This window comes from Phacochoerus africanus, chromosome 15, assembly GCF_016906955.1.
Source record: "Phacochoerus africanus isolate WHEZ1 chromosome 15, ROS_Pafr_v1, whole genome shotgun sequence".
NCBI lineage: Eukaryota > Metazoa > Chordata > Mammalia > Artiodactyla > Suidae > Phacochoerus > Phacochoerus africanus.
In genome coordinates this window covers 63,424,400-63,438,429 of record NC_062558.1, presented here as the reverse complement: position 1 = coordinate 63,438,429, position 14,030 = coordinate 63,424,400, and the positions used below count along the sequence as shown (strand labels likewise).

The following is a 14,030-nucleotide window of genomic DNA, read 5'->3' as shown; positions in this document are numbered from 1 at the left end:
GTCACTTTGCTGTACAGCAGAAATTGGCACAGCATTGTAAATCATCCACACTTTAATAAAAAGTACACTACGTATATTTTCAACCTGCATACATTTTTAATGATATTTGTTTTTTCCATTATAGTTGGTTTACAGTGTTCTGTTAATCTTCTACTACATAGCAAAGTGACTCAGTCACAATACACATATATACGTTCTTATTTGCAAAGCTTTTACTTTGAAAACTCAAACTGTCCATGTAGCACAGAAGTACTTTAATATCATTAACCAGTTTTTGCTGAAAACCTTAGCTCCCTCTAATCAATTTATTCTGTCACACAATGCTACTGGAATGCAAAAATGACCAACACAATACATATCACTTCATAATTACAAAAAATAAATATATTTTCTATAATTGGCTTTCCAGGAACTATGAAATATTTTTTTTCTGTATTTGTACCCAGTTCTCTTACCTGCTGTGCAAAATTCTATAATTTCACTCCATTCAGATACAACATAATCACCGTCGACTTGTTTTGAGGCAGTCTGCACTGCTACTGTATACTCAGTTCTTGGGCTCAAAAACCAGTGTCCACGTACAGTCATCGGCAAAGGAACAGCTTTTGCCACGAGTTTTGTTGGAACATCCTAAGAAAGGAAAGAAGGAAAGAAGGAAAGTAGGAAAGAAGGAAGAAAGTAATGAAAGGAGGAAATGAATTAATTTAGCAGTATAACTTGAATCAACTGTAAACAATATTGAGGAACTTATTAAATTTCTGGCTGATGACACAAGTTTCCTGTTTAAAGATATCTAGCAATTATTATATTCAATTTCTTATTCTCCACATGTAAAAATTAGGGTCCAATCTGATCAAGAGATAGGCCAAATCATACAGCTAGCTAATGACATAAATGTTTTGGGATCACTTTTTTGATTTCCAGTATAATATTCTTCTCTGTACATGCCTTAATATGCTCCTTAAAATGCAACATTCTAATACCAAATGATAAAACAACACAAACAGAAACATGAAATAAATTATATTTAGTAAATTTAATATTTTAAAATACTATACTTGTTTAATATATACTACCCAATAATTTCATCAGAATAGCCCATTACTGAATATTTTATATGTGAATGGACAGAATATTTTTAAGATAAATGATTCAGTTTTACATCTGAGTTAACATTTGTTTTACTTATATTCAAATATGAAGCCTATGTGTCATAGAAATGTTTAGGTATTTTCAAAAAAATGCTCAATATGATAATTAAACCTACTAGTTGAATATTAATTGTATTTCCAAAGATCTGGTATTCTAAGTATGGAATGAAGAAAGGGGATAAAATCTTGATCCCTCTTCACTTAATGATAAATATTTCAAAGCTACTTCAAGAAGGCAAGTATCAGCAAAGAAAATAGCCAAACCAGAAAGCATAACTAAAGATGGAACATGGAAAAATAATGACTTACAAATCTTATTCTATCACACTTATTTGTAAATATAAGCCTCATTTACCACTGCTACGTATAATTACACATCTAGTAAAATAATGTCCAGAAAAGACAATTTTTCCAAAAGATCTGCCAAGTTAAAATTTAGTATTAATATTAAAAAAGGATCAGTTTTCATCATCAGTGAAAATATTGAAACATAAGAAAGCATTCTTAAACCAGGTAACTATTATCCTCTTTATAGCTTTTTTTTTTTTTTAATTGCACCCACAGCATACAGAAATTTCAGGGCCAGGAATCAAACCCATGCCACAGTAGTGACCTGAGCCACAGCAATGACAATGCCGGATCCTTAACCATTAGGCCACCAGGGAACTTCTATAGCCACTTCTGAAAGGAGATACATATCAGAAAAGATACATGATAGGCAGACAAGTAGGAGACTAAATATTAGGGAATTGTTATATGTTTAAAACACCTAAAGGTTAATTTTTTCTCAAACCATAAAATAAAATTGACTACATAGAGCAATTTTCAGCTGTATTTTAAAAAATATCCTAAAGTTTATAAGCTGCATCGTGTTCTTCTTTTGGCAGTTATTACAGGGGAAAAAATGTGTGTTTCAGTGGAAAACTACAAATTGCCTATAGCACACTCTTTTGGCTATCTTCTGATTCTGTGGAATCTATTTTACAACTCCGTAATTTGTACACAACTGATAAAAATTCAGTTATTCTTGTCTACATAAATGCAAGTATGTTTTGTCCAGCAGAAGGACAACCCTCTCCACCTGTTCTTGCTCCTTCCTCAACCCAAGCCAGCTTTGCTTCCATCTATACATTTATTTCAAGATCTTGATCCATAAAAGTGTTTTTGTTGGATCAGCCTTTTGAATTGGTTGTAATACCTAATCATTTACCTCATTAATAAGTAAAATAAAAACTTTAACAGATGTTCATTTTTATATCTGTATAAGAGTCAAAATTTCACCTTTTCTGGAAAAAAGCTATTTTAACAGTAGACTGGCATTTCATTTTCTTATATAATTTCTTGGAGGAATAGGGTTGTTAAATGACAAATTTTTATTCTTCCTAATATCAAATATATCATTTCAGTAATTAATAGAACATTATTTCTTCTTTAAAAGTTTTAAGATATAAATTAATATAAGAATTAGGGTTTTACCTTGTGCTTAAATTTATTGGAGTTCTTGTTCTCTTTCTTATTGAGGTCAATGAAATAGTGTGTAATACGGTCCTTTGATTTTGAATCCATTTCCCATGAAATCTTGAATGAGTCACATGTGATATTGCTTATTTTGATGTTATGTGGTACAGGAAGTTCTTCCATCTCTGCTATGCCACTGTCTTGTGATTTGTTCCCTGGAAGAAAACAATGCACAGATAGTTTCCAACTAATAATTTTTTTTTTCTAGTTTGCAAGGCCATTACTACATACATGTTTCTGACCTCATCTAATTACTAAATCTGAGATTTCATTTTGTTCATGAAGTAGCGTGAGTGTTAATACAAGTAATACTGTCATTACAAAGTCTTATTACCAATAAAAAAGCAGAAATGAATTAGTCTTTACCACCTCTATGTTTTCAATTTACTTTTCCAATTTTTGCTTTCACATAAATTAAAAACAAAAACACTGATGATCTAACTTTCTAATGTATGAAAGATTAGCCTTACATGGTAGGTTCTGTCTGAAAGGCCCCAAGAGTCCATTTTTCCCTATATAACCAATTAATTCTGCTCAAAAGCAATAGTTTTAAGCTACATGAAATCAAAAATATTGCTAATGAAGTGAAGTGAGTCCAGTCAAATAAACGGAATGTTTCTTTAAGAAAAATCTATGAGGTGTCAATGACAGTCTATAAAAATTGCTCCTTCTTTCTCCTTTTAGAAATTTATATATAGAAACAGCATTTAATGTTTACACTACATATAAAAATATCAAAGACCATTCTCTTACAGCTACTATGTGATAGATTATTCTACGAATCTTTTTATCTGCTGTATCTTGACAAATTTAACTTTGAGCGCTAAAAAAAAATTGATAAGCTTAAAAGATGAAAAATGATTGCCATGTTTATTGATATTATTAAACTCTCAAAGAACTCATCTGACATTTGGTTACTTTACAGACTGTGTCCTCCATTTCCAATTGGAGAAAATGCTACCACTTTGGCTAACATTACAGGGTAAAATATGATGAATGACAGAACAAAAGGAGAAAATATAAATTTGCCAAGGTTGTTTCATATGTAGGAAAGCCATACTGTATCAAATTTTATTCTATTTCTCCTTCCTAAGTTCCCTTCCCTCAAGCTAACATAAACTTTAATGCCCCAGAAAAGAAAAAATAAATAAATGTAATTGTTATTCATATGACGAAAGTGGTAGGTCAATAAATCAGCTGCATAACCTGTTCCTAATCTTAATCAAAAAAACCTAAAAAGAACAACAATGAATGTCACCTCGTGGCAATAGCTTCAACTTCCAGATTAGGCTGTGTTTTGTGCCCTCACTCTTCCATCTCAGTGATTAAAAACAAAAACAAAAACAAAAAGCTTTTTGACAATTCCCAGTCTTATTAAATATTTCACCCATGTTATCTCATCCCAAGCTGTGTTATGGCCAGAAAACCTGATGATAATCAGTGACTAATTTCAAAATAACTGAAGTTCTTTATTGTCATTTCTTCAACAATACTTTTAAAAATTCTTTTTTCTCTTATGTACTTCCCTCACCTTCCAGTTTCCTCAGATCCCTACTCTATAAAACTCCCAGAAAAACTGCTTCCAAACCTTTTAAATTTAGCCCCATCTGGCCTCAAATCCCTAAAATACTTCCTGCTAAAGCCTTTCAGAAGTCAAGCGAAGGAAAGAAACCAAGTGGAATATTTTAATGGCTTTGGGAATGGCAATAAATATGCAAATAGTAATTTTTGTTCTAAGAAAAGCTCACGTTTTTAAACTATTATTGATTGCAGTTATCTTTAAAATATAAGCAACACTAATGAAAAACTTTCTGGACTCTTAACTGTAAAAATTTCTGTAGAAATCACATTACATTATGACTGCTCATATAATTTCCCAACAGAGTGAAAAACTGTTTTAAGAAAAAATAAAGCTTTTTGAATTTGATCCAATTTAATGAAAATATAACCTTAATATATCAACACTATCTAAAATGTATATTTTGCCATTTAAACTTCCTCTATTGTTATCTTACTCAACCTTAAAGTTACAAATAATTATTTTCCAGAATATGACACTTTGTTTTATGTAGTTTATCTTCTAATTATTAAAACTTTAGAAATCTGTTACTTATATTGAAAGGTGGAAACTTTTCCTCCTCTCATATTTTGCCATTCAGAACAATATAAAACTCAAACCTATGAAGGAAATGTTATATCAAGAACCCTCATTTTCAAGCTACTTTCATAGTTCCAGTTCTTAACAAAACCACTAGATTAGTCTCTATGCAGCTTTCTTACTTGGGGAAAAATAAGAAAAGCATTTATTTAAATAAATCCTATCATTTTAAGTCTAATTTGCTTCCTCCTCAAGCTGTGTGAATCATTTTTTAAGTGAGATTTTGAGGTGACAGAAGACAATGATTCTGTCTTTAAAACTGGGTAAACAATAGTGTTCCACATGACATTAATATTCCATAACCAGTCAATACTATCTTAGATCTTTACAATTAGGTATACTTTCAAATATAGCTCCCCTTTATTTGTTAAGATTTCATCTTAAGGATAGTTCTAGCTACATTTCTCTATTTTACATGCAAAATAATTCTAATAACTCTGGCTACACTGCTCATTAGTAATAATGAAGAGAAAACAAATAAGTGACACTTTTAATCCATTGAAAATATTAAAGTTACTTTTTCAGAACAACCATTTCAAAAGCACTTTTCTAATAGCAGCAATTATTAAAATGCAAACAAAACATAGCCAGATTATATATATTTTATATGCATGGCTCTTCTCTTACTGAACTTAAGTTGGCTTGCAAAAAAAGATTTTTTTTTTTGTCTTTTTGCTATTTCTCTGGGCTGCTCCCTTGGCATATGGAGGTTCCCAGGCTAGGGGTCTAATCGGAGCTGTAGCCACTGGCCTATGCCAGAGCCATAGGAACGCAGGATCCGAGCCGCGTCTGCAACCTACACCACAGCTCACGGCAACGCCGGATCGTTAACCCACCGAGCAAGGGCAGGGACCGAACCCACAACCTCATGGTTCCTAGTCGGATTCGTTAACCACTGTGCCACGACGGGAACTCCAAAAAAAGATATTTTTAAAAAATAAATTTATTGAAATATAATCCACATACCATACAACCATTCATTTAGAGTGTACAATTCAATGGCTCTCAATGGATTCAGAGTTGAGCATCCATCCCCACAATTACAGAACATTTTTATTTACACCAAAGAGAAACCCCATACACCTTAGCTATCACTCCCCAAACCCAATCTCTTCATGTCCCCTTAGCCCTAGGCAACTACTAATCTATTTCCTGTCTCTAGAATTGCCTATACTGGACATTTCATTTAAATGGTATCATATAATATGCAGTCCTTCATGACTGGCTTCTTTCACTTAATACAACGTTTTCAAGGTTTATCCATGTTGTATAAATACCTTATTTTTTTATTGCTGAATAATATTTCATTGTATAGATACACCAGTTTTTGTTTATTTACTTATCAGTTGATGAATGTTTGGTTTGTTCCTACTTTTTGGCTATTACAGATAATGTTGCTATGAACATTCATGTATAAGTTTTTGTGAGAACTTAAGCTTTCTCTTCATTTGAGTATATGCCCAAGAGTGGAATTGCTGGTACATATGGTAACTTTATGTTTAACTTGCTGAGGAACTGCCAAACTGTTTTCCAAAGTGGTTACATCATTTTACATCTCAATAGCAGTGTATATGGGTACCAGTTTTTCCACATCCACATTTCCTATTATTTATCCTGTACTTTTGGTGTCATATCTAAGAGACCATTGCCTAATTAAAGGTCACAAAGATTACATCTGTTTTTTCTTCTAAGAGATAATATAGTTTTAATACTAACATTTAAGTTTTGCATTCATTCTTATTTTTATATAAAGTGTGAAGTAGAGGTCCAGGTTCATTGTTTTTCATGTGGATGTGCAGTTGTCCTACCAACAATTATTTTAAAAGATCATCTTTTGCTTATTTAATTACCTTGGCACCCTTGTCAAAAATCAACTGGTTATCTTAATATTTATTTCTAGACTCTCAATTCTATTCCATTGATCTATGTCTTTATCCGTATTACATTTATCACATGGTCTTGACTACTATAGCAGCATTGTAGTATATTTTGAAATTGAGAAGTGTGTGTCCTTTTTTTCAAGATTATTTTGACTATTCTGGGTCCCTTGATTTTCTACATGAATTTTGGGATTGGCAATTTTTTGTTAATTTTTAAAATTAAAGTATTTACAATGTTTCTTCAATTTCTGTTGTACACCAAGGTGATCCAATCATACATGATTCCCTGTGCTGTACAGTAAAACCTCTCGCCAATCCATTCAAAGTGTTACAGTTTGCAGCCACAAACCCCAAATTCCCCATCTATCCCATTCCCTCCCCACTGGCAACCGCAAGTCCATGTCCATGATCTGTTTCTGTTTTGTGGATCAGATCATCTGTACCATATTTTAGATTCCACAAATAAGTGATATCATATGGTATTTCTCTTTCTCTTTCTGACTTACTACACTGGATATGAGAACTTTCAGTTCCATTCATGTTGCTGAAAACGGAATTAGTCTGTCCTTTTTCTGGCTAAGTAGTATTTCATTGTGTATACATATCACATCCATAATCCATTCATCTGAGGATGGACATTTAAGTTGTTTCTCATGTCTTGGCTATTGGGAAAAATGCTTCTATGAACACAGGGATGCATATATCTTTCTGAATAAAAGTTTTGTCCAGACATATACCCAAGAGTGGGACTGCTGGATCATATGGTAGTTTTATATTTAGTTTTCTGAGAAACCTCCATACTATTTCCATAGTGGTTGTACCAATTTACATCCCCACCAACAGTGAAGGATGGTCCTCTTTTCTCCACATTCTCTCCAGCATTTGTTATTTGTTGATTTGTTAATGGTGGCCATTCTGACCAGTGTGAGGTGATATCTTACTGCAGTTTTGATTTACATTTCTCTAATAATTAGTGATGTTAAACATTTTTTCATGTCTATTGGACATCTATATGTCTTCTTTGGAGAAATATATATTTAGGTCTTCTGCTCATTTTTTAATTGGGTTGTTTATTTTTTGTTGTTGATTTGTATGAGTTGTTTATATATTTTGGACATTAGCCCTTTGTCTGCTGCACCATTTGCAAAGGTCTTCTCCCATTTTGTGGGTTGTCTTTTCATTTTTACAATGGTTTCTTTTGCTGTGCAAAAGTTTTTCAGTTTTATTAGGTCTCATTGATTTATTTTTGTTTTTATTGATCTTATTCTAGGAGGTGGATCAAATAAGATGTTGCTGTGATTTATGTCAAAGAGCATTCTGCCTGTTTTCTCTAGGAATTTTGTAGTACAGAGCCTTATATTTAGGTCTTTAATCCATTTTGAGTTTATCTTTGTTTCTGGTGTTAGAGTGTGTGTTCTATTTTTATTCTTTCACATGTAGTTTTCCAGTTTTCCCAGCGCCACTTATTGAAGAGACTATCCTTTTTCCACTGTATGTTCTTGCCTCCTTTGTCATAGATGGATTGACCATAGGTGCTTGGATTTATTTCTGGGCTTTCTATCCTGTTCCATTGATACAGATTTGGGGTTTTTGTGCCATATTGTTTTGATAACTGTAGCTTTGTAATATTGTCTGAAGTCAGGGAGCCTGATTCCTCCATTTCCATTTTTCTTTTTCAATATTGTTTTAGGTATTCAGGGTCTTTTGTGTTTCCACAAAAATTTCAAAATATTCTGTTCCAGTTCTGTGAAGAATGTCCTTAGTAATGTGATAGGGATTGCAATGAATCTGTAGATTGCCCTGAGTAGTAAAGTCATTTTGACAATATTGATTCTTCCAATCCAAGAGCATGGTAAATCTTTCCATCTGTTTGTGTCATTTTTTATTTTTTTCTTGTCATACAGTTTTTGCAGTATAGGTCTTTCATTTCTTTAGATAGGTTTATTCGTAGGTATTTTATTCCTTTTGATGCCCTGGTAAATGGGATAGTTTCTCTGATTTCTCTTACTGAACTTTCATTGTTAGACTATATAGAAATACAATCAATTTCTATATATTATCTTGAGTTTGGGAAAGTTGCAGGGATCTGCACTTTCTGCAAAGAAGTCAGGTGAAATTTTGATAGAGATTGAGTTAAACTTATGGGTCAATTTGAGTGATGTTGTCATTCAAACTGTAATGATACTGTCTTGTGATCCATAAATATTAAACATCTTGCCATTTATTTAGGTCTTCTTTAATTTATTTCAACATGACCACATCTTAAATGCCTTAAAAGCAAGAGTATTTAATGTGGAAGCAAATTTATATTATCAATGAAAAGACCACTGTGAATTCATTCCTTGTTAAAAGTCATTTTATTATGGAAGTTTACAAAAATACATCAAATATAGAAAATACTATAATGAATTCCCATGTAGCTATCACCCAGCTTCAACAATTACTGATATTTTTCCATTTTTCTTCATCTATTTACCACCTATTCATTCACCTTTTAATTTTCGACAGTATTTTTAATACAATTTTAGACTTCAGAAAAGGTGCAAGAATACTACTAAGGGCTCTGGTATTCTTCCCTAAGATTCTCCAATTATTCAATCTTAAACTTTCCATTCTCCTCTTTTCTCATTCCTGAAGCTTCCCCGGACCTTTTCTTCTCTTTCCACTTACTCTAGGAATGGACTTTGGACAGAAGTTTGAGAAATGGTTGTACAAATTTTTTTTTTAAGTAGGACGTAATTTGAAAATTATATATTCTCAGTTTTAAAAGTTATTATGAAGGTATGGGATTTAGGTCATTGTATTTTTGTTGTTACTCTCTACATAATATCTGAAATGGGAGAGTTAGACTTTGGTGAATCTGAATCATTTTTCAAATTCAGTTACTTAGAAATCAGATTCATTCACTTATTTTTATCTTGTGCTAAGCTTAATCATTGGAAAGCAATTTTTTTTTGTATTTTTAATTTTAATAAAACTTCCTGAAAGGAAGATTTTAAAATTAGGTCTCTTCTTTGGATGATTTTTCACTTTATTTTTAGCATGGATTGAACTAAGTGGCTTCTCACATTGACTTTAACAAATCACTCAGATTTCTAAAGCTCGTTGAGGATGCTTATCATTCTGCTACTTGATTATGTGTCCCTTTATATTTATTTTTTTACTTATTAAAACTTCTATTAAGTACAAATTACTTATATAACAAGAGTATGCAACAGAAGAGATGCAAAGATATATAAATTAATTCCTACCTCAAGAATATAAAATGGAGAAGAATGTGGATAATATCATATTCAAAGTTATGATGTAAATAATCTAACTGAAAGACATTAAGGGAGTTAAAGAAGTACTCCAGAAAATATGTGACACTCTTCCTTAAGAAGTTAAAATTCTTTTATTGAGATATAATTGACATGTAACATTGCATAAGTTTCAGGTGTACAACTGTTTTGATATGATACATATGTCAATATAATTTATCTACTGCAATATGATTACCACACAGAGTTAACTAATATCTTCATCATATCCCATAAATATCATTTCCTTTCTGTGATGAGAACATTTAAGATCTATTTTCTTAGCAACTCTGAAGTATATAACACAGCATTATTAACTCTAATCACAAGGCAGTGGGAGAAGCAGAATTTCAAAAAATGAAGACAATAGTGAAAAAATTGAGGACATGACATTCCAAATGGAGGCAACATAAAAAAGCATCAAGAAACAGTGTATTTTCATTTTAGTTATTTCAGCACATGGTATAGGAAGAATACACTGAGTGAGAATGCTTAACAACACTAGAAAAGCTGTCAACAAAGTTGAGGAATTACTTCTAAGGGAAAAGCTAATGGTTAATTTACATGGAGTTCAACAGGTACAGAACTAAAGATAAAATTTCACTGAAATATATCAGACTCATAGTTACTTCAAATGTGCCCTTCAATTATACTAAGAACGTAATCTTCATATATCCATGAGTATTTGGTCTAATTCCATCTATTTTAGAAGATATTAAGAAGTATACACAACAAACACTGAAAAGCACCTAAACTCAGTAAAACCTTTCAGATGTACAAAAGGATAATAAACCTACATCACATCTACTTCAGTATCACTTATTTCAATCTATGCATATAAAAACAAGTATTAATTCAACATTATGAATTTATTTATATATATATATCAGTAAAATACTGTCAGTACATTCCATAAATTATCCATTTTATAAGAAAGATTCTTCAAGTTTGTATATTTCCCCCTTTCCTCTCAAGAATTAGTAAAGCTATTCTAAACAAACATTACTCATTATAATCTTTATTCCTTGATTTTTATGGCCATATTCATAATAGACATAATGCAATATAATCTTTTTGTCTCATTATATGTATGTATGTGCATTCATCTGTTTGAATATATAATACATACACATATAATGATACAATACTTTTTCTTTTAATAGCTTTGTATGGAGATTTAAATTATTTACCTTTCAAAGGCCTTAGCTAAATTCCTTACAATCTGAGATGTCTTCTTTATGTTTATCTTTTTGAAAGGTATTTCAAAGAAAAATATTACTTGGTTATCAAGCTTACCTCATGAAGTATATCCCTCAATTTGATTAATCCAGAAATAGTTTTATCTTGAATAATAATTTAAAAAATCACCTAATAAACAGATGTACTCTGACAAACAATGCAACAGAATATGTCTCAATAAATAGAGGACCTCTATGGGTTTTTTGTTTTGTTTTGTTTTGTTTCTTTTTGGCTTTTTGTCATTTTCTTGGGCCGCTCCTGGGGCATATGGAGGTTCCCAGGCTAGGGGTCTAATCGGAGCTGTAGCCGCCAGCCTATGCCAGAGCCACAGCAACTCGGGATCCAAGCCACGTCTGCAACCTACACCACAGCTCACAGCAACACTGGATCCTTAACCCACTCAGCAAGGCAAGGGATCGAACCCGCAACCTCATGGTTCTTAGTCGAATTCGTTAACCACTGAGCCATGACAGGAACTCCAGGACCTCTATGTTTTTAGCAAACTTTTTACACCATTGTCCCTTGGCCCCATAAGTTTTATAAAAAGGAGTCATTTTTCCTTCTCATATTATCTTCCCTAGGGTGCTGTAAGAGTAGCCAATCTAAAATCTTAGTTACTATAGTTCAAAGAGCATAAAAGACTTAACTTGAATAAAGTAAGAGAAAGAATTGTTTAAAGAGGTAGTTTTAAAATTAAGCCTTGGGTTGTCCTTCTAAGAAAAAATTGCAAGTGTTAGGTTCACTTCTCTTAAATACAGCAATCAGAAGAAATTTCCTCATATTATACATGTCTTTTTTTCCTTCCTAAAATTTTAGTGATGAAAAATTGGGCTACCATAGTATAAATAGGAAGACTGTATAATTAAGATTATATGTGTATATATGCATACATTTAAATAAATGCACATGTTAATAATTCTCATTATAAAATCAGAAATATACTCTTCTGGGATAAAAATACATTTCTCTTCATAAAAATAAATTTAAAATGCTGCAATAATTTTAAAGTCATGAAGAAAAACTAATTATGACAACAATAAAGCTCAGTAATCACATCAAAACCTGAAACTATTCTCTGTCACAATAAACACCCAGAATAAAAATAATCTTAGCAGTAACATTGATTAATAGAAATTTCAGGGAAAAACACAAAGAAGAAGGTAAAAATCATCTATAATCTCTATACCATTAACATACTATAGCATATTGTTTTAGAGCCTCTTTTTACTTGTTATATTGTGAACAATTTCTTATGAATACATAGAATTCTAATCTTGGTATATTCTACTCTATTAAACAGTCATCATATTGGATATGCAGATTGATTGTTTCCAGTGTTTTCCTGTGATAACACTTCAGTCAACACCAATCTATGTAGATTTTTGGGCATATCTAGGATTATTTATCTTTGGATAAATCCCATGAACTGCAAATGTTGAATCACATTTCTTTTCATCATTTTGTATTCCTGTCTACAATTTTAGAGTGCATATTTTTTCATCTTTCTCAATTCCATTTATTAGTATTTAAATGTCCATTTTGATGGCAAAAACTGAAATCTTATTTTATATTAAAAAAGCAAAAAATGAACCTCGACCTAAAACATGCATCTTACATAAAAATTAGCTCAAAATTGAATTAAAAACTTAAATGTAAAACATAAAAACTATTAAACTTTTAGGGGGAAAAAAAAAGAAGAAATTCTTTGGAACTTAGACTAAACAAAAAGTTCTTCAACCTAGATCAAAAGCATGATCCATAAAAGGAAAAACACTCAGATTCATCCCAAACTTATTTCTTTATTTTTTCCCAGTTAATGGTCCTTCTACACTTCCATTGTTTTAGCTAATTTCTCCTTTTTTCTTCCTGTATTTTGAGGTCTCATTGTGTGCATGTGTGTGTGTTTGTGCTTAGTTATATCTTCATTGGACATTTACAACTTGACCATTTTCATCTTAAGGGAAATATATTAATTATACTTTGAAATAGTTATATCCTGCTTTAATTCAACTTGCATGTGTATGGACTATCTTTGTTCATTCATTCATTACTTAGTGGTATCCCATCCACCTGGACATGTGCTTTTCAGCTTTAAGATAATTAAAATTCTGGATATCCAAACTCTAGAATTAAAGGAGGATAGGAACTGAGGATAACTATTCCTTAGGAATTAAAATAGAAAATAGAACGTAGGACTGGGGTCCTCTCGTGGCACAGAGGAAATGAATCCAACTAGGAACCATGAGGTTGCAGGTTCAATTCCTGGCCTCGCTCAGTGGGTTAAGGATCCGGTGTTGCTGTGAGCTGTGGTGTAGGTCACAGATGTGGCTTGGAGCTGGCATTGCTGTGGCTAGCACCAACAGTTCCAATTAGACCCCTAGCCTGAGTACCTCCATATGCCCAGCCCTGAAAGGACAAAAGACAAAAACAAAAACATAGGACTGAGGCTTGATAGAAGGTACGGATTATGTTACACTATACAAGAGTTAAGTATAGGCTTGCATAGCTTTCATACTGAGGTAACATTCAAAAGAAGAAAAAGAGGAAGAGTCAATAATGAACTACCAGATGATCCAGGAAGGGAAACATGAAATAGGATACAGTTAAGAAAAGTAATAGAACCCATGAACAGATCTCACAGGTGGGCAAAAGGCAAGTCAATAATTTTAACTTTCACTTTGTTTCTTCATGGTGATTGAAAACTGCAGGTTCAATCCAATCCCACTGAGCACCAGCCATTGATTATAAAAAAAATTGACACTGGCAGAAGAGAGCCTCTATCTTT

At 32.1% G+C, this 14,030-nt stretch overlaps 1 protein-coding gene across 1 annotated transcript in view; it reads right to left on the bottom strand.

The window, feature by feature from the left end:
• The window catches only part of PHYHIPL (phytanoyl-CoA 2-hydroxylase interacting protein like), an 89,621-nt gene that overhangs the window by 17,844 nt on the left and 57,747 nt on the right, over positions 1 to 14,030 (bottom strand). The window contains exons 2-3 of the mRNA XM_047760436.1: positions 2,628 to 2,824; positions 456 to 630 (exon numbers count right to left, since the gene is read on the bottom strand). Coding sequence (XP_047616392.1) covers positions 456 to 630; positions 2,628 to 2,824 — 372 coding nt within the window. The remainder of the gene's footprint in view (positions 1 to 455; positions 631 to 2,627; positions 2,825 to 14,030) is intronic.